This window comes from Anopheles moucheti, chromosome 2 (genome assembly GCF_943734755.1).
Source record: "Anopheles moucheti chromosome 2, idAnoMoucSN_F20_07, whole genome shotgun sequence".
In the NCBI taxonomy this organism is placed as follows: Eukaryota; Metazoa; Arthropoda; class Insecta; order Diptera; family Culicidae; genus Anopheles; species Anopheles moucheti.
Genome location: NC_069140.1, coordinates 97,579,330 through 97,598,210, shown reverse-complemented (window position 1 = coordinate 97,598,210; position 18,881 = coordinate 97,579,330). Strand labels below are relative to the sequence as shown.

General features: G+C 42.4%; 3 protein-coding genes across 5 annotated transcripts in view; 2 read left to right on the top strand and 1 right to left on the bottom strand.

The window, feature by feature from the left end:
* LOC128298952 (transcription factor AP-2-epsilon) overlaps positions 1 to 517 on the top strand; it is a 43,219-nt gene extending 42,702 nt beyond the window's left edge. For both annotated transcript variants that reach the window (XM_053034767.1, XM_053034766.1), the window contains exons 8-9: positions 165 to 332; positions 407 to 517. In XM_053034767.1, coding sequence (XP_052890727.1) covers positions 165 to 332; positions 407 to 517 — 279 coding nt within the window. The remainder of the gene's footprint in view (positions 1 to 164; positions 333 to 406) is intronic.
* Positions 518 to 4,062: 3,545 nt separating this feature from the next.
* LOC128298954 (mediator of RNA polymerase II transcription subunit 19) lies at positions 4,063 to 8,551 on the top strand. Its single transcript, XM_053034771.1, has 4 exons — positions 4,063 to 4,748; positions 4,826 to 4,974; positions 5,866 to 5,973; positions 6,051 to 8,551. The coding sequence occupies exons 1-4, from the start codon at positions 4,532 to 4,534 to the stop codon at positions 6,339 to 6,341; spliced, it is 765 nt and encodes a 254-aa protein (XP_052890731.1). The 5' UTR covers positions 4,063 to 4,531; the 3' UTR covers positions 6,342 to 8,551.
* Positions 8,552 to 10,059: 1,508 nt separating this feature from the next.
* Positions 10,060 to 17,713, bottom strand: LOC128298953 (polyadenylate-binding protein-interacting protein 1). 2 transcript variants are annotated; one of them, XM_053034768.1, is made up of 8 exons: positions 16,817 to 17,713; positions 14,807 to 15,108; positions 13,400 to 13,855; positions 12,375 to 12,545; positions 12,067 to 12,285; positions 11,882 to 11,986; positions 11,518 to 11,804; positions 10,060 to 11,442 (listed from the first exon to the last, which is right to left on the bottom strand). In XM_053034768.1, the coding sequence occupies exons 1-8, from the start codon at positions 16,857 to 16,859 to the stop codon at positions 11,316 to 11,318; spliced, it is 1,710 nt and encodes a 569-aa protein (XP_052890728.1). In that variant the 5' UTR covers positions 16,860 to 17,713; the 3' UTR covers positions 10,060 to 11,315. The 2 variants fall into 2 exon arrangements, with proteins under 2 accessions (XP_052890728.1, XP_052890730.1); XM_053034770.1 differs by having other exon boundaries at positions 13,400 to 13,852.
* Positions 17,714 to 18,881: the final 1,168 nt, after the last annotated feature.

The window sequence follows — 18,881 nt, the reverse complement described above, 5'->3', positions numbered from 1 at the left end:
GTTTGCGTGTTAGAATTTTCCACGCCCAAATGTATGCAATCTAACGCACATGGACACAAGTAGTGCAGTTAATCGCTTTTTGCATACCTTTAGGCGCACAAGTAACACATTTGCCACTTTCAATGCACAATTAATACCAAATGTTTTTTTACCTTTCCAAATAGGTCACAAAAGAGCTAATGGATCTGCTGAACCAGGATCGATCGCCCCTCTGCAACACCAGACCCCAGCACATCCTGGACCCCTCGATACAGCGACATCTGACGCATTTTTCGCTGATCTCACACGGTTTCGGTTCGCCGGCGATCGTTGCCGCACTGACAGCAATACAGGTGAGATCAACTAAACGCATCTGAAATTTGAAGTGTGTACTAATCTTTGCTCTCGTTCTTCCTCTCCCTTCTAGAACTATCTAAACGAATCGATCAAACACCTGGACAAGATGTATCCGGGCAATGGCGGCAGTATGGTCACCTCCTCGCTAGACAAGAACAAAATGGAAAGCGACAAGAAATGACAGTTATAAAATTATCTCTTCACTAAAATTGATCGATTTTAGTGCGTGGGAACAACCGGGCGGGTGGAGGAAAACGTACGACAGGAGCGTTTGCTTATCGAACGATGCGCGAAATCGAACTGACGACTAGAGAGATCCGGTGTGCCAAGTGTTTGGGGCTGACAAAAAAAAAGCACATCTAAAAACCACCAAAAACACAATTCTGAGTTCTTGCAGCTGTACATTATTCCAGGTTCGAGTAGCACTAGACGTATTGCACGCTTGGTAAAGACAGAACAGACAAAATGGACAAAGTGGGCAGGTTACGTTTGAGAAAAAGGTACAACTGTGATTGCAGGTGCGAAACAAAAAGCAAAAGGCTCTAGAACACAAGTTACAGTATGAGATTTCAACGCGCACAACGATCACTCACCGACAAGATTCACCCGGATAACGAGCGAACAAAAAAATGTAAAGAAGGTTAAATAATTAAGTTAGCTAAGTTTAAAGCGTGTACCGGACAGGGCAAACAACTCACGGCACTATGTCGGACGGTAGTATTTTAGTTGTTTTGTTTTTTTTTATATATACATTCCGCCTGGACCCGGTTTGTTTTGGTTCTTGGTTCCATCCTTTATATACGAGTATGATATAAGCAATAGCATAAGTACGAACGAGTATTATACTTAGGTTTTTTTTTTGTATTTTTCACATCCCCAACTCCCCCTGAAGCGTCCAACCCTATTGTCGTTGATAGTGCTTGATCTTCCTTGTGATAAAGGTATTATTTAAATGTGTATCTAACATAGCTCAAAGATAGTATTCGGTTAATGGAGACATACGCACAGGAACGAAGCTTGCAAGAACAAAACCGTAAATGAGGATGATGCTGAAGGTGAATGAAAGTGGATCGTTTCGCATTTGTAACTCGTCCACCAAATTGGCCCTCGCTCACGAATTCTCTGTTGTTCTATACGACAAAACACACGCACGTGCGCACGCAGCAAAAAAGAGTAATTTATTTTTAGTGATAACACTTCTCGCCTAGCTGAAGCTGAAACGGTAAAACATTTGTGCCAAAAATTGACGCTTTCGATTACTGCACTAGACCAAGCTACTAAATTCTGCGCCATACTGTTCCCAACAAAATTCGTGCGTGCCAAAATAGAAACAAATTGAGTTTTCCCAACTAGCAGAAAAAAGAGAGAAAGAGCGCGGGTGAAGGACGAAGGACCTTTTATGCCTTTCGTTGTTGTGCTGCAGCGTCGCTAAAGGATCTCGTGAGTGAGCGACTAAAAACCATCGCCAATCGTCATCGAGAAGTGCCATCGCTACCGAAGCGTCCCTCGTCCTTCGTTTTGTATGGAGATTTGTCCGTTTTAGAACCACTGAACAAGGGTTCGCAATTCTTTGCCATAAGAACCTGGGTGCTGTTAACCCGTGCATGCCAAAACCAGATGCTGCGCATATCTTCCAATGTTCTCCCTGCCCCTCACTATCTGGAAGGGGTCTTAGATAATTAATCAAGCAAGAAAATAAACTTAGCACACTCGGTCGCACCAAAAACAAGAAAAAAAAAGAAACAAACCTCTTGGTAGCTGTGTACATTCTGAATGAAAGCATAACACTTTGCACATGTGGCATATGGGTGTTGTCCCGTTGACCATCATAGACCATCATAGAGAACGGTTAGGGCGTGTGTGTATGTTATCTGTACAAAGGCAAATAGAATCAAATAATTTAGTTTCTAGCTGTACAGCCACGATAGGGACAGCCAGAGAACGAGAAGCTTCGCAAGATATAATAAAAATGTACACGTTACGGAGAGATAGAGAGAAAGAGAAAGAGAGGAAGAAGAAACCGACGAGTTCGAACGGGCTAAATTTGAATCAATAATCGTTTCAAATTTCACTTCATTCCATTTTACGGCATATCCTTAGTAAGATATTTAACGCGATCAGAACCGCACCCTGCATATATCAGTATATACACACGTGGAACATGAAAGCCGTTGCAATTCGGGGAATAAAACTTCTCGATCACCGTTACGCGATACGGTCAGCTATAACACAAAATCGCGTGTACGTGTGTGCACATACGCCATTGGTTTTCAAATGATTTATAAATTTATGTAAACATACAGCAACAGACATCACCTTGCGCAAAAAAAAAAAACGATCAATTTCCACCTGTCCATAAAGTGCACAAAGAGAGCATAAATGAAACAAAACAAAACAGAGCAAATCCAGGATGACAAACAACATAAGGTTAAATGCAACTTGAATGTCCCTGCACCGAACCACGTGGCCAAGCACTCCGAAAGGACAAATTTTGTGTCAATAACAAAACAAACAAACAGTTGATTATGGACTAGAGTTATAGAGGAAAATAAACCAAGTTGTATAATAAATCAGAAGCCACTCCAAAACAGCAAGGACGAATAAAAGGAAAGCAGCACACACAAACACGCAATTTACCTACATGGACACTACGAGAAGAAACAACAGCAAGAAACAAAATGTTTATGAAGTACATTTCTGAACTATTGAAAATTTAAATTAAATAAAATATATATTTTAAACTCATCACACCAATGCCTTCACTTCCTTTGAAGATGATGAAGTTGTCTTTTGATTTCGGATTTTTGTGTAGTGTAGCTATATGACCAAACATACAGACCAGTTAATGGTTGGTAAAAAAAATACTGGTCGGGAACGATTGGGATATTGGATTGGCAGAAGACGGCGCTCGACTTTTTTAGAGTACAACTGTTGTAGTCCAAGACCATGCAGCGGTTTTAGTAGCGTCGGATAAGTAAGTATATATTTGAATAAGAATTTTCACAACATTATATGCATAACAAATCACGAAATCAGAGAATACCGTGAAAGTTTCACTGCTTTCTGATTTTTTTTTATTTAACGGAAGAACGGCCATATATCTACTTACTACTACTGACTGTACTGAAATGTTTCCAAATATAGAACTGTCTGTTTAGCACCTGTTTAGTGTGCAATATACAGCTATGTCTACTGGGGAGGAAACTGAACGCAATTTGAACCTACACATCAAATGACAGTTAAACGATAACTCGAATCCCGCTAAAATAATTCAGCCTAGTTATTATTTTTCATAAGCTGCTGGTTAATAATGAAAGCAATAACATTGGCAAGAAAAATGTCGATACATTCACGAAAACCTATTGCTTTTTAATTCGGAAAACACAAATAGAACGCACCTGACACATGAAACGAAACAATTCAAACTCTATCTGTGATATTGATTAAAAATTCCTAAACTACTTGTCTTGCAAGATCAATTTATTCGATTTAGCTTAGTTTAGCGATTCAGCTAACAGGTTTTTATTTCGTTTTTGTTTTATTTAAACGCAACAGCAAGAAACGACAGCAAATCGTTTCCCGCGACGAGAACGCTTCGTTGCAGTATGCAGCACTATAGTATAAACGGTATGACAAGCGAAGAAAAACATAAGCCAAAATTTAGCGAAAAAAAAGAAATACACACTCAGCGACGAAGAAGAAAACGCAGAAGAAGAGTAACGTTTCTGCTGCCTGGTGTTCGTATCCGTGTCTCTTCTTTCGGATAATCGGTGGTTTTGCTGCGAAATTACGTACGATACTAGTCGCGATATCGTCCCCGTTCGTACACCGTCCACCGTTCGGGGACACTGGCGGTGTTGCGGGGGTCCGTTTTTCCACGGATTGCCACGCTACCCGTACGCGTTCTGTTTGAGGCCACAGTGAAAGAGGGCCTTGGAACGACACGACACGACGAAGAAGTAGGACTGTCCACTGCACGTCTCCGTGTTTTACGTACAGATCCCGTAGCTGCGGGCGACGGATTTCAATTGCTCCGTGAAGTGCCTCCCATATCCGTTTGCATCGACCGTGAATGTCGTCTGGTAACACCGCTGGCAGTACCCTCGGTCGCTGCAGACTGCCTTGGCTCGCCACTGTGTGACTCTTTGCAACAAAAAACGTACAGTACGTGCGGGGCGGTTACCAAACGCGCAACATGTTTAACAATTACGGCAACACGATGGCGACGGATCCGTTCCGGAAGGTGGAACAATACTCGCCCAAATCGTCGCCCCGTGCTGGAGGGGCTGGGGGTCGATCGCCCGTCGTCGCCCGTCAGGATTCCTCCGGCACATTAAAGACCACGATCCAGCTTGGGAAAAACCCCTCGATACTCCACAGTGGACCGTTTTACTTAATGAAGGAACCACCCGGTAAGGAAGAGGTCCACTTTACGCTTTTAAGAATGATCCAACATATGCGCTTCATTGCATTTCCTATTGTTTTGCAGGGGAAGGTGAACTGACCGGAGCCACGAATCTGATGGCACACTATGGTTTAGAGCATTCGTATAGTAAATTTAGTGGTAAAAAGGTTAAGGAACAGCTATCATCATTTCTCCCGAATTTACCTGGTGTCATCGATGGACCGGGACACCTCGTAAGTATCGATCCAAGATAAAGAAGTCTGTTGGAAGAAATGGCGCTGCTGAGTGGAGAGACAAAGGATGATGAACACCTTATTTGTGGTTGTAGTCCCCAGTGAATGAGATTAACAGTGATTTATGATGTGAAAGATCTTTCCTACAGAGCGATAGGTGGTACTATTGAGATTGTAGTTGTCGTTAATGTTGCTCAAGAACCAATCAATCCCACGATTTGAACATTACTTGTGGGGTTCTATCGTGTGCCAACACAGGACCATGATTAAGAGATATTCGTACTGTAGTGACAAATGATGAAAAATCGTGTCCTGAGAAATGATGGATAATGATATCCACAAGTGAAGTGATCAGTTAAAAGCATTGTAATGTATGTTGCAATCTCGATCTTCGACTCCGTTGATAAAACTAGCTATTCATCTACGTGGCACACAAAGATCCTTTATGATAATTCCGCACAACTATCAAATTGAGCATGATTTAAACGATTACTTTAGAGAATATATTGAAACAAATAATCTATTATTTGTACGAGACGGCGTTTATTGCTGTGATTTCAAAATGGTCAGATTTATTATAACAGAAACAACGTATAATTCCAGTATTGTTAGACTTAATCGTGAAACAATTTCTCGATCATTAGATCGAGAATTATCATTCTCGAAGAGTAGATACAGGTAGAGTGGAACTTGATAGGTTTAATAATAGGCTTGGTACAAATAATTTAAGTATTTTGGTTGACGCGCATATGGATATTATTATAAACTACCGAATTGTCGAGCTGGTTGTTACCACTATTCTGACAATGATACAGTGGATGTCTGTTACTCTCATATCAAGTTCGCGCTCCCATCAACCCGATATTAAAAATTATGTTTTCATACTTGTAGGATAATAGTTCCCTTCGAAGTGTGATCGAAAAACCACCGATCGTGGGTAAAGAACTGCTTCCACTCACCAGCGTACAGCTCGCTGGATTCCGTCTACATCCCGGACCGGTAAGAATCATCTTTTCCGCGCACCCACCAAGCATCCATTGCTAACATCAAAACTGTGTGTTTTTTTTATTTCACAGCTTCCGGAGCAGTACAAACACTTAAAAACAGCACCAACTAGAAAGCATAAGAATAAGCATAAGAAACACAAACACAAGGATGGCGTTGCGCCACCGGAACAGTCTGCGCTCGAGGCGGCCGGGCTCGATACGCACGAGAAGAAGCACAAAAAGCAGAAAAGACACGAAGACGACAAGGAGCGCAAGAAGCGGAAAAAGGAGAAAAAGCGCAAAAAACAGCGCCACAGTCCGGAGCATCCTGCTGGTGGTGGTGGGACAGCATCGGTACCACCGCAAACGCAAGTCTATTAAGTCTGGTCCTGCGGAAGTGGTACACTTATCCATACACCCACACACACACACACACACACACACACACACACACACACACACACACACAAACACATACACATCCACACACCTACAAATACGCATATATTGATATACAAAGATACAAATAACTAGGGCGAGATAAGGGAAATTCGAAACAAACTAAAAAAAGAAAGCCTCTTATCAGCTCGACCTTGCTCTCCTGTGTTCCGCATCCACACGCATGTGAACCACTCATACGGTGGACCATTGTGTGGTGGATAGAAATATGAAGCAAGATCGCGAGGATCTACATGCGATTCGGCCAAAGTTTCAATGCGTGTTTAGCTCGGGGGTGCAAATAGTACATTCTTGCGAGAAGAATGGCTTCCGATGACGGGGGTTTCGTTGTTTTTTGAAGCAAATTTTGCCTTCCTTCTCCATAATGCCGTACTATCCCGTGACTCAATTACACCAAGGAAGAGAAGGCGTTGAACCTGTCTCACTAGAAAAACGCTCACCATACAAGGCGAACCTGATGCAGGAACGATAGTATATGCGGCTCCTCACGCGAGTTTCGATTAAGCCTATGATATAGTGCCAGGAAAACGAACACCGCAAAGTGGATTGCGAATCCACGTTCGAAATCTACTGTTGAATCTTAATTTAATGCAAAGCAAGGGCAAAGAAGGTTGCAACGAAAGCAGGTTAAAGTCGAGCTGTCCATCTTCCACTTGTCGCACTTGGAAGCTCAAGAAAAAAGGAACGATCAGCATCCTTCTGTTTTATTATTAAAGGAAAAAGTGCGCCAGCCTAAGAGCACGCATTGTCCTATCCTCTCTCGGCACACCTTTGATAAGTATGTTTATTTTCTGTTTTGTTAAATATGTGTAATATCTCTAATGTTTCGCCCGCCAACCCTCGAGTGTGAGGCACTCGATCCTTACAGAGCTCTTTTAACTTGTGACTCTCCACCCGGTTCCCGTTTTACACTTTGATACGTAAACACTTTTGTTTAGCTACATGTATATTATTGTATAAGACAGAAGCAGCAAAAACAAAACAACAAACAAAAAAAATCCGATATCCTTAAGGTATGTTGGGAGTGTGTAATATTAAGAAGTTTTTGTTTCACTTTGCGGCACGCACCTGCACGGAATGGGACTGACCAGATAGTCGCGTAGGAGGATCAGATTTAGACATATGGGCATCGCCAACCATCCACCATATCGGGAACGAAGGGCAAGCGAAGGGTTTTGATGCGTGCGACGGGAACCAAACAATGGAATGGAACGGGATTGGGTGTGATGTGAAGTGTTGCAAAAAAAAAAGAAACATTATCCGTGCGGTTGCAATATCAGGTGCCTGGACGACGGGTTGAAGTGTGTATAAAGTACTGAGCGATAGAATGATAGCGAGAACGAATGAGCGTGTGTGTTTGTCCGCGAAATACTAAACACGGGGAAAATTAGTAGGATTGTGGGTGGCCCCATCCCAGAAACTCGTACTAATCATACAAGCAGCATAATGAAAAATAGGAAGCGAGAAAGGTGATGAGAAATAATACCACACAAAACACATGTTACAAAACAATACAACAAAGTGTAACAAGTAGGAAAACCATTATTTCCCAATAAGATGGACACTCCCGGTAGCCTTTTTTCTCGGTTCTTTTTGGCGATGGCGACACTCACGGGGATTGATTGATATTTTAGTAAAATGCAGTTCACAAAACTAATGCTCTGATGGGAAGAACCGCAAGAGAAACCAACAGGATGGCATTCTGGAACAGGTTCTTCACCAACCTTATTCAGCTAAGTCCAACCAATTGTAGTTCTATCGTGTTTCATACTCTTCGGCAGTTGTTTACTCGAGGCGATATTACGGTATGCCAAGCAAGATCTTCGAAGAAATTTCATTTAACGATCGTGTGTAGCTATGTGTCGTCCCTCAATGAATGGGTTTGGGTTGTGTCCAGCAAAGACCATAACGACGGAACCACCCCCGTTGATGTTGGCCATCGCTAAATAGACGAGGACAAGCCACCGATGTTGCGTCAAATAAAGGAGAGGAGTGTACATGGCGGTAGGAAAACAAAACAAATAGTGAAAGCCTCTCGCCCGCCACACTCCGTTTTGTATTTATGATCGTACTGTGGAATTATTTAACTTTTATTTACTATATTTTAGCAATAAACACTGAACGAAAAACAAACTGACAAAATGATCCCTAAAATGTCTTTCTTTTTGTGTGTGTCTCCTCGGCGGAGCGTGATCGCTAGAGTAAATAGCTCAGCTACTGTGATGAGAATCCTCCGTCTCATTTTATCCATCCAGTTCATACAGTGCGTGTCATAACTGTACAGCAGGTAAGTTTTTTAATTATTAGGAGTAAGAAACATGGAGTGCCACTATTTCCGATGACATTATTTATTGTTCATTGTTCGGTTATTTTCCAATATTCATATCTCTTGTCGTCATGGACTGTCCGGGGGGTTTAGAAGGATACCATATGAAAATATATTCCATAAATATTCCACATTGTTATTTCCTTAAAAATGAGCTTGTGTATAGTTATGGTACGCGCTGTACTGTTTGGACGAACGGAAAGAGATGAAAGATCAGGCGGCGGATCAAGCGCTATGATCACCAGAGAGAAGGGTGCAGCTATATGAAATGCTGCCTGCTGGTACGGAAATTTGTGCTACCTCTTCGTTGATCATGCTCTCTTGGTGTCAGAAACCAAAACTTCCATCGTTGCTGAAGCGTTTTCAGCAAACGGCGAAATGATGCGAACGATGCGAATGATGCGAGAATGATACGGCGGATACGAAAGAGATGCAGGATCCGTTTTGCCCTTTGCCCCCACACACTAATGCGTTTGATAGGAATGTGACACCGACAGGCCCATGGATATTTTTTTATATGTGGAGCATTTTTGATCTCTTCTTTAAACTCTTTTCTTTCTACGCCTTCTATGATCCCTTCGCCAACAATTTATGTTTCCATGTATACTATCCTTTTACCAAATGGACCAAATTTTCCAGTTGTTGCTGGGATCGAGGGATTGGTCCGGATGTAATTAAGACTGGCGCCGTTACCAAATACACTCCTAGGCACATATGATAAAATGCTACCGAATTAAATCTAAACATGTATGTTTACTGGAAGGGCCTGGGCTGACTGGGCCTGTTACTGGAAGGGCATGACTCAAATAGACTGTATCTGAGAAAAAAAGTCAGGAAAAAAGCTGGGTAATCTGAGGTATCTGGAAGACGTCCACCTTCGACGATATTATGTCAGGATCAGCAGGAATGCATAGTAAGCAACAAGGGGCATAATCTGACGCAAGATTGATAAGAACTGCTTAAGTACTCATGTTAAAATGATATGTTGCATATGAGCATCACAGTCCAGGTGGGAGTTGAACGCAAACCGGACGTGTCGTATATTTTTACGTTAAAACCTATAACAGCACCAATAAAATGTACAACGTCCACCAATTGGGATGAAACCCTCTTTGAAATATCTTTGACTTTGCGTACACAACGGAATTCTCTCGTATAGACCTTTAACCGGGTCGATTAGCTAGTTTAAACAAATGGAAAGAAGGAACTATATTTCTCATGTACTTCATAGCCAGGTTATGTATATACACATAAATAACTTTACGCTTCTATAATTCGGATGCATTTGTATGGATGCACAATACAAATCAGAGATCATTTTCGTATAGTTTATTAGTTTTTTTTTCATGGTTTTATATTCCAGAGAACACTTTGTGCATTCCTAACCAAAAAGCGAATTCATGTAAAAGTGGATTTGCAGATGAATGGGACATACATACATTGCGCAAATTACATTACGGGAACATTACGTTAAAGCTTACCAATTTTACCACAATCGAACATTTCAGCTGAACCGAGAACAAAAATTAACGACAGAACTGACAAAGCAAAAACGTCACGATGATCACACACGCACACGATCATTGTATGATGTTTAAGAGCAGTAATTTAAATTGGGGGTTTCTTTGTTTTTCCTTTCGTGCTGAGATCATGAGACGGAGTTTTCGAGAATAGCCGTGTGTGTGTGTGTGTGTGTTTGCATGTTGGGAACAAAAATCATCCTCTGTAATATTTCCTGAGTATTGCGGAAGCACTACTCTTACACGCTAGCGTACGAGAAAAAGCCATGCCGTAACATTAAGAAACACCTTCGAATTCATTGTAATTGGGTACCACATTATACAGCATACAATTGCTTTCCTTCCGTTGCGAAGCCATGCCCTGTTTGACTTGCATCATTCCCACTCATCCACCTTATCCACCATCTGATTGCAACTGATCACTGATCCTCGGCATTGTTGTACGGTTTACGAAGGTTGAACAAACACAAATACAAGCACGGAAAAAATACGTTAAAATACCACTTTCATTTGGACACAGTTTAAAATGCAGCTCTCCGATCGCGCACACGGCGCTGCTAAAGTGTTACTTTTCTTATATCATTCTCTCCATTAGACTAAATAGGTTCTCGTTTCCCCTGCTGCGTTTTTGCCTTACTTTAACTCTTGACTGTGTTTCTTCTTTTTTTATGCGAGCTATTGCTAGCTATTTCTAATTGCTATTGTATTAATCTATTGCTAATGTTCTCTGGAGTTTTTTTTTTAGTTTTGTTTTACCATTATTCTATTTGTTTGCTAATGTGGTTTTATCGTTTTTTTTTGTTTCTTTGAAGTATCTCATTCTATTCTATCGACCATTTGAATGTATAAGTGTAGAGGTGTTGTAGCTGGAGAACCTTACTTTAGTTCGGTTGCATTTCCTCTCTCCTCGGCGCCCCCTCGCATTGGTTGTGGTGTTGTGGGGTTTGGGTGTGACGCACGTGGCCAATCACGAGACCAAAAGAGCCGAAGCAGACCATTAAGAAGGGAAGAAAAGCATCGACGAGACAAACTGTGGTGCCCGATGGATCCTTACGCGTCAGGCCGGTATCGCGCTGCTGGTTGCTGAAGCCGGTTTTGGACATTGCTCTGTTGTAAGAATTCCTCAAAGGCTTCCTGCACCTCCAGATCGTCATCCATGCCAAACTCATCATCATCGCTGAGGGAAGCAAAAAAGAAACGCATTAATTTGAATGAAGAAACAGGCATTTAGGGTGGTTTTTCCGTGTCTTACTCGTAACTTGAGGGATTCTGCCCCCCGGTAGCCAGGAAGGAACTTTCCTCCTCCGTCAACATTTTACCATCGGGACCGTAAAACACCGGTTCATGTTGATACTCGGGACCGGGCGCTACGGCTGCGGGAGCGATCTCCTCACTACGGCCCCAAGAGTTCTTTCGCAGTTCGATCACCGATTTGATCATCGCTTCCGACGAAGATTGTATCGCTGTCAGGCTCTGCAGCTTCTTCAGGATCGATTCCAACTTTTCACGACAGTCTTGTTCCAGTTCGTACCCACAGAGCTAGCAGCCATTGGCGAATGATAGAGAATCGTGATTATTATAACACCGCACAGCACATCGAGCGTTCCCAACCATACCTTTAAACATTGGCAAACACATTTAATGTTTTCCGGTCCTTCCTTGCTTAACAAAATCTCGATCGCGCTAATGATGTGCTCCGAAACAATCTTATCGAAAGGATCCTAGCAGAAAGTATAACAAAAAACGAACAAATCAAAACCCCACTCATGACTGGCAAGGTGGCATTCTATCGCGGTCGTACCTGCGGTTTTCGCAGCTGCATGTACAGTTCGGCTAGGAAGAGTGTGGCGCCGCGTACCTTCACCTGCTCCTTCGACATAAACTGCTGCAGCTCACAGTTCTGGTCCTCCATCTTGAGCTGCAACAGTCGTCGCACGGATATGTCTGGCCCACAGTCCAAACTGTCCAGCAGTTGGCACATACGCGCACCCATGTAGCGGAAGTTGGATTCCCTGATGGACTGGAGAGAGAGAGAGAGAGAGTAAAGGTGAACATTATTAACACATTGCCCAAATCACTCGACAGCAACAACACTCGACCATTTCTCACCTGCTCGAAAATCATCTCGATCGTGCTGCTCAACACAAAATTATCTTGGCGTAATTCACCCAGCTTGGCCGGCAGCTGCTTCTGGACCTCGTCGAACATGCCCGGATTGTCTAGCAGTTCGGCAATCACCTCCGTCAGATAGTCCATCACTTCCGTTTGTCGGTACGATATCTGAAACGATGGGTGGGGAGAAAACGATGATAGAGCGCTGATGAAGGCATAGCAAAGCACAGCGCAGCAATGGAAGTGTATGCAAGCAGGTTAAAAGGGGAAGAGAGGTGTGAAGGTGGTGAAAAACAGACGATAGCAACACAAACCAAACAAAAACGTGAAACGAATAGAACCGAACCGAAAGATTCAAACATACCCACAAAGTGCAAAAAGGGAAACAACACAAAAATCAACAAGAGCAAAACCAAACAAATCCACAGTTGAGGTTAGTAGAAACATTTGCGTGAAACATACAAATGTAAAGAGATTAACAGAAAAAGTAGTGCAAAATATAAAACAGGTACAGGTGGTAAACATAGGTAAACACTACAGTGGTATTTTGCATTCGTTTTACCACAATTCTTACCTAAATGTATAATGAATGGCGGTGTGAGTAATAGAAGTAATTAATAAAGCAAAAAATACGAAAGTTTATTTAAAACCAAAAACTACAAACGCAAAGTTGCAGCTATAAACCAGGGGTCTCCAAACTGTGGCCTCGACAGCCTCTAGTTTCAATTCCAATGCGACCCCGTGGACTGAAAAGTTTGGAGACCCCTGCTACAAACGAATGCTAGGAAAGCACATCAGTTCGATACGACGGATTCGTTCCAAAGCTTGTTAAATGTGCTCGCTGATGAATGATGAAGGATTCTGTCGGGGACATTCATGAAGATGAGGACTCATTGAGGTTTTTGGATACACAAACACACACAAACACACACACATAGGAACTGTGGATGGTGCGGATATGTGCGTTTTCTTCTTCCTGTAGAGCCCCCACTGCTTCTGTGTCTCTCTCTCTCTCACCCTACCTGTTCGGGGGCTTCCTGAGCGTTGGAATCCCAGTAGGTAGGCACCACAGTGTAATTGGCAGGCCATCTAGGATCCACATAATCGCTATGATGGTTGCCACCATACTGTTGCTGCTGCTGCTGATGTTGCTGACGTTGCTGGTGCGGCTGCTGATGGTGATGATGGTGTTGCTGCCGGGAGCGATGGTGCTGGTATGGTTGATGATGCTGCTGGCCAGCATTGTTGTACTTTCGGTGATCACTAACCATGCCTCCTGCAGCTACCTGCTGTGCGTAATGGTTGTTCGGGTATCCGACCTCATACCCATACGGCTGCTGCTGCTGCTGATGGTGGTGATAACCATGGTGGCCGCCACCAGGATGCTGCTGGCCACGATGCTGCTGATGGTGCTGATGATGCATGGACTGCTGGTTGTGATGATGATGATGCTGATGATGATGATGCTGCTGCTGCTGCTGGTGATGGAGATTGTTTGCGCGCGCGTTTGCAAGGCGTGTGTTTCATTCCCGAACACGAAGGAGGCGAGGAGGGGTTAACATTTACCAAGGTTTATGTACACAAAAAATGAGTAAAGGTGTGCGTGCAGGTTGGACGGTTGTCCAAGTGGAGGGCGTGAGGCAACCAGCATCGGGGTGTGCGCAATTTTACAAGACAGAATCGAGAATAATTCATATATTAGTACATATCGGGCATTTTTGTACAATCAATATATTCACATTCACGTGTGTATTATATGGAGCAGAAACAGGGATCGATGTACAGTGTGGAAAGACGACACACAGTGTGAGAGCGATTGGTTGGTTAGGGACATGAATGTTTTCGGTAGCGAAATTAGTTTGAAGATCCCAGACGATAAATGTGTTAGCAAGAGAAGAAAATCACCCACAGACACAAATGAAGAATAACAGTGAAATAAAATTAAGAGATGAATATAGGCGATAGATAAAGAAATAAAGCAAAGAAGAGCATGTAGAATAAGATAGAAAAAGAACAGATTAATAAAGAATAGATAAATAATGTCCCACACAACACTGGGAAAGAAGAGATGAAAAACACTTATTGCAAGTCCCTACACGAAACACCTAAACGTGTACAACGGATCCAAATAACAGTTAACTAACCATGAAAAGGAAAAGGATTCCAATTATTTTTCTTATTAAACAACACTTTAGCGAGACTGTTGACCTCAAAGATTCAAAGATCACAATTGAGAGAACTGTTGTTTGATTGAATGTGGCTTAGCTGATCGGAGCAGAACCGACAATATCCTATCACTAGTACCTTGGATAAGACACACACACAAACCGATACTATAGCGAAGAAGGGTAGCAGAGGATAGAACTTTCTACACACAAAAACATACAAAATTCTTCGCCACCCCCGTATCCGACAGACGCAACACTTACCTCGTTCCCATTATCACCAGTGTTGTCCCCAATCTGCATATTGCTTAGCTGGTTCGGCAATGACGATTGGTTGCTGGTTCCGCCGGGATGGACCGATATTAGTCTGTGATCATATCCGCCGCCGCCACCACCACTTCCATCACCTCCACCCTGCTCGACGCCAACCTGCGCCATCACTAACCGTTGGCTAACGTCCGAAGGAGGTCTAGGTTTCGGGTACTGATCGGCACAATATTTCTCGTAAGGTTCGTGCGGTTTATGCGGTACGAACTCTTTCGCATGCACCGACAGTTTGCTAATAACTAAAATTTCAAATCAGTATTAACGTTTTTTTTTTTTCGTGGATATTAGTTACATTAAGGAGAAAGTATCGTTCGTAATGCTGGCCAGTGTTCTGTACTGCGGTGGAAAGCTGACCTTCCCGTGGTAGGTTGATAAAGTGATCAACTGTTTATCCTAGGTTTGGCGGTAAGAAATCGGTCAGGTGTATACGCACCCTATAGGGACGGAATCAAAACCCTACTGCAAGCAGTCCGAACGAAACACAGTCTACGATCGTGCGCACTTGCAAGTGTCACGCATGCTGATCGAGAGACGCTGACAAACGGTGCCAACGACCGTCAAGCTTTTCATTGCGTTACGGGGATTCTGCTTGCAATCGCAACGAGTGGGAAAAGTGCAATTTCATCTACCACACACACACACACACACACCTACATACACGCTATTTTCTTTTCGATGGTTTGTGGGTGGGGGTTCCGGTTTTACAATAACGGCGCATTATTGAGGTTTTCGGAACTGTATCCGCGAATTTAGTTGCGAATTGAACAACACATCATTTCCTGTAGTCCGCAACGCAATCGATTGCTGAGCATGACTTTCTCCTTAACCCAAAATCAGCCGCCACCAGGTGAAAACGGAAGCCGGAATTATCGCTTCTCTTCTCTTTCTCTCTTGAAGTTTCTATTTCAAGACATTTTTTGGCACGATACACAGCCGGTAATGGTGTAGAATTTTGTTTACGGCAAGCACTCCCGAGCAAGTGAGCTTCATTCATGGGCGATGAATCATGGTGAATGGGCGATTAAACAGATGCAAAATTAACGCATCTAATAACACATTCCGAGCACGCGCTCGTCAGGTGAAATAATTTCAATTTTAACCCCTCTACATTCTATACTTTGCACCGTGAGTTTGACTCGAATAGCACACTAACATTATCATAACAAACGGATTTCAGGGGTTTTTATTCCAAATCATATACGTCTTTTGTAATATTTGCTTCAATTTATCATCTTACAGAAAGCTCTTCGACCAAACATCAGCAGAATCAACAATGAGGATCTGTTTGTTTCGTGTCCAACAATAATCGATCAGCTGTTTCCTGTTTAAAAACCCGGGAAACGTCTGATGCGCTTTGCTGTGTGATTATTCTAAATCAAAACATTCACACTGATTGTGGGAAATAAAAATTACTTCTCTATAACCTTCTTCATCTCAAACGCAGTTCTTCTACCTCAAGCAATGTGAACCAGCGGGAGCATTTCTAAAAGGACACATACATTAAAGTAAGCTATGGAAAGGATCTTCGTTAATGGCAATGAAGCACAACTTACGGCTGTACCGCCTTTCCATTTGAAGCAACCTGTTTTTTCTCCACCTTAAGAGGTTTTCTTGCTGCCGAATTCTTATACTATGCGTGCTCTTTTTGTGTCAACATGGAATCAATTGGAACACACGCACGCAACTGCCCACCGTCATTTTATGCACGTATGCAATCACCCATTTTTCTCATGGCGACCATCTTTCTTTTTTGATTCTCATTTTCCACTAACGAATCTGCTGGCAAAGCTGCTACTTCTGCTGCGCTCGGAAGGATTACGCTTTTTCCTAGCTCTGAATCGCATAAGCGTTTTGTCTCGTCACGCACAAGTAACTAAAGCAACAAAGAACACTACAAAACGAACGATACTTTCCAGTGTTTTACGTCAATTCGGCAATTTTACTCACAGTTTGGGGAACGCAATGATGGGTAATTTTCCTGTTGAGCCATTGCGTGGATATCGGTTGCTGAAGAGTAATCTTCAGCTTTTAATCCAGAGAATTAAGCACCGTTCGCCCGGAGCGATTTTTCCCGTCAGTTTTCCTGCTTGGGATGATTGTAATACGGCCTGTGCACTGTGTGTGTGTGTGTTTGTGTGTGCGTATGTGGGTATGGAACTTTTATTAGGCCACACTCGTTTTTTTCCCGTCGCTTTTTAGTCACCTTTTCAACCTTCTAGCGTTGCTTCTTCACAATCCTGCTTTTACGTCGCCGTTTCGTCACAGGTCATGCAGCCTCCTTCTCACGGTCAATACAACGCAACGAGGGCAAGAACACACGGGGAAGAAGCGACTCCCGCAATGAAAAACTATCACAGAACACAATGAAAATGATGCGATTACTCCACTTGGCAGAAGAAATATGCGAAAAGGACCTCATAAAGGATTACGTGCACAAGTTTAATACACGGTTTACGCATTTATGCTAGGAGCTTCTGCATGTGTATGCGGTTGCAATCGTCTGTTATTTATTCAACTGATAGAAAATATTCTCACTTCCGCGTGGACACCCTTGTGTGTGTTTTTTATTTCTTCTTCGTCGTTTGCCCACACACCGCACCAACAAACACCGTTCTTTTACGCCTCTATGTACCGCGTGGCGAGCAATGCGTGTCGCACTGTTGCAACACGCAAGAAAAGATATTAATGATTGCGCGAACCAACACTTTTATTTTTACGCAGCACTGTTCCCTTTTTCTTTCACCAAATTGCTCAATTCACTTTTCCGGACTGTCTGACGTGCGTGATTAGTATTTTTTCCACCCTCGATAATTTTCATCGAATCGTTTCTTCACACGAGCATTCACACGCACGCACACGCGGCTAGTGTCAAAGATCGGGTTGACGTTTGTGGCTCGAATTGTCAAAAGCATGCTCGTGCAAACGTTTGTAGCATCGGGTTGGAAACTCGCCACACAAGAAGAGTGTATCATTTGAGAGTTTAACCGTAGAGTTAACAAAACAATTTGCACACAAATTTACAAAATTAAGTAAGCAACCGGCATACCCGAATATTCCATACCGCATACACGTATACAATCAACGGTTTTCGTAGCTAAACAATGCTTTATATCTATTTATATTCTTGCTAATCTTTGTAAATCAGAATGTTGAATGAGTATGAAAGTATTATGCAAAATTATATACATTTTTTATATTACACATATTATAATATAAAAAAGAAACAAGTACTCATTCGTATATTCGTAATGAATCATTCGGTGATCATTCGTAAATAATGAAAAACTGAAATGTAAGTATAAAATTTGTATTCAAATTTACTCGCAATAACATATTGCTTGGAAAAATAACCATTATGGACGTATGGTTTGCCTCTGAGTTAGCAGGGTGAAAATGGAATTTAATGTACTCTTCACAAGGTTTTGAGGAATACTGGACGGAGCTTATCTTGTAGGGTACTTTGCTGCATTGTGCTCGTACATGAAACATTTCAGAAAACCAATTGCAACGTGAAAAGACTTTCTTATACAATTATGTTTTTCATGTAGTGTAATGTATTTATTTATTATTTAGTTATTTTTCTAGACTTTTTGTTGCACACCTGCAGCGTGGAATAAATTTGCCCATCCCTATTGCATTGCACACTATCAAACCCGTGAGAGCGATCGCTAATGTAAAGTAGGCGTGGCATAAAATTGCCCATCCCACACATTTGCAGGTGTCACCTCTTGAAAAACATGCACCCCTGGTGTCGGAAATCTGAAAACAGGTGGTTTTGTATGGAATTTCGTTTGAGCGGATGGAATGAAAACTTTCGACGGAAAGTTTGAGCGACATGAAGGAGATGCTTTCCATTTCATCCATCTTGCTTACACTCTAGCGATCGCTCTCACGAGTTTGATAGTATGCAATGCAATAGTGATGGGCAAATTTATTCCACGCTGCTTCTACACCAAAAAATCGAAAATAAAAAGTTGGGAGGTTACTGAAAATCAATACAGCAATGAATCAA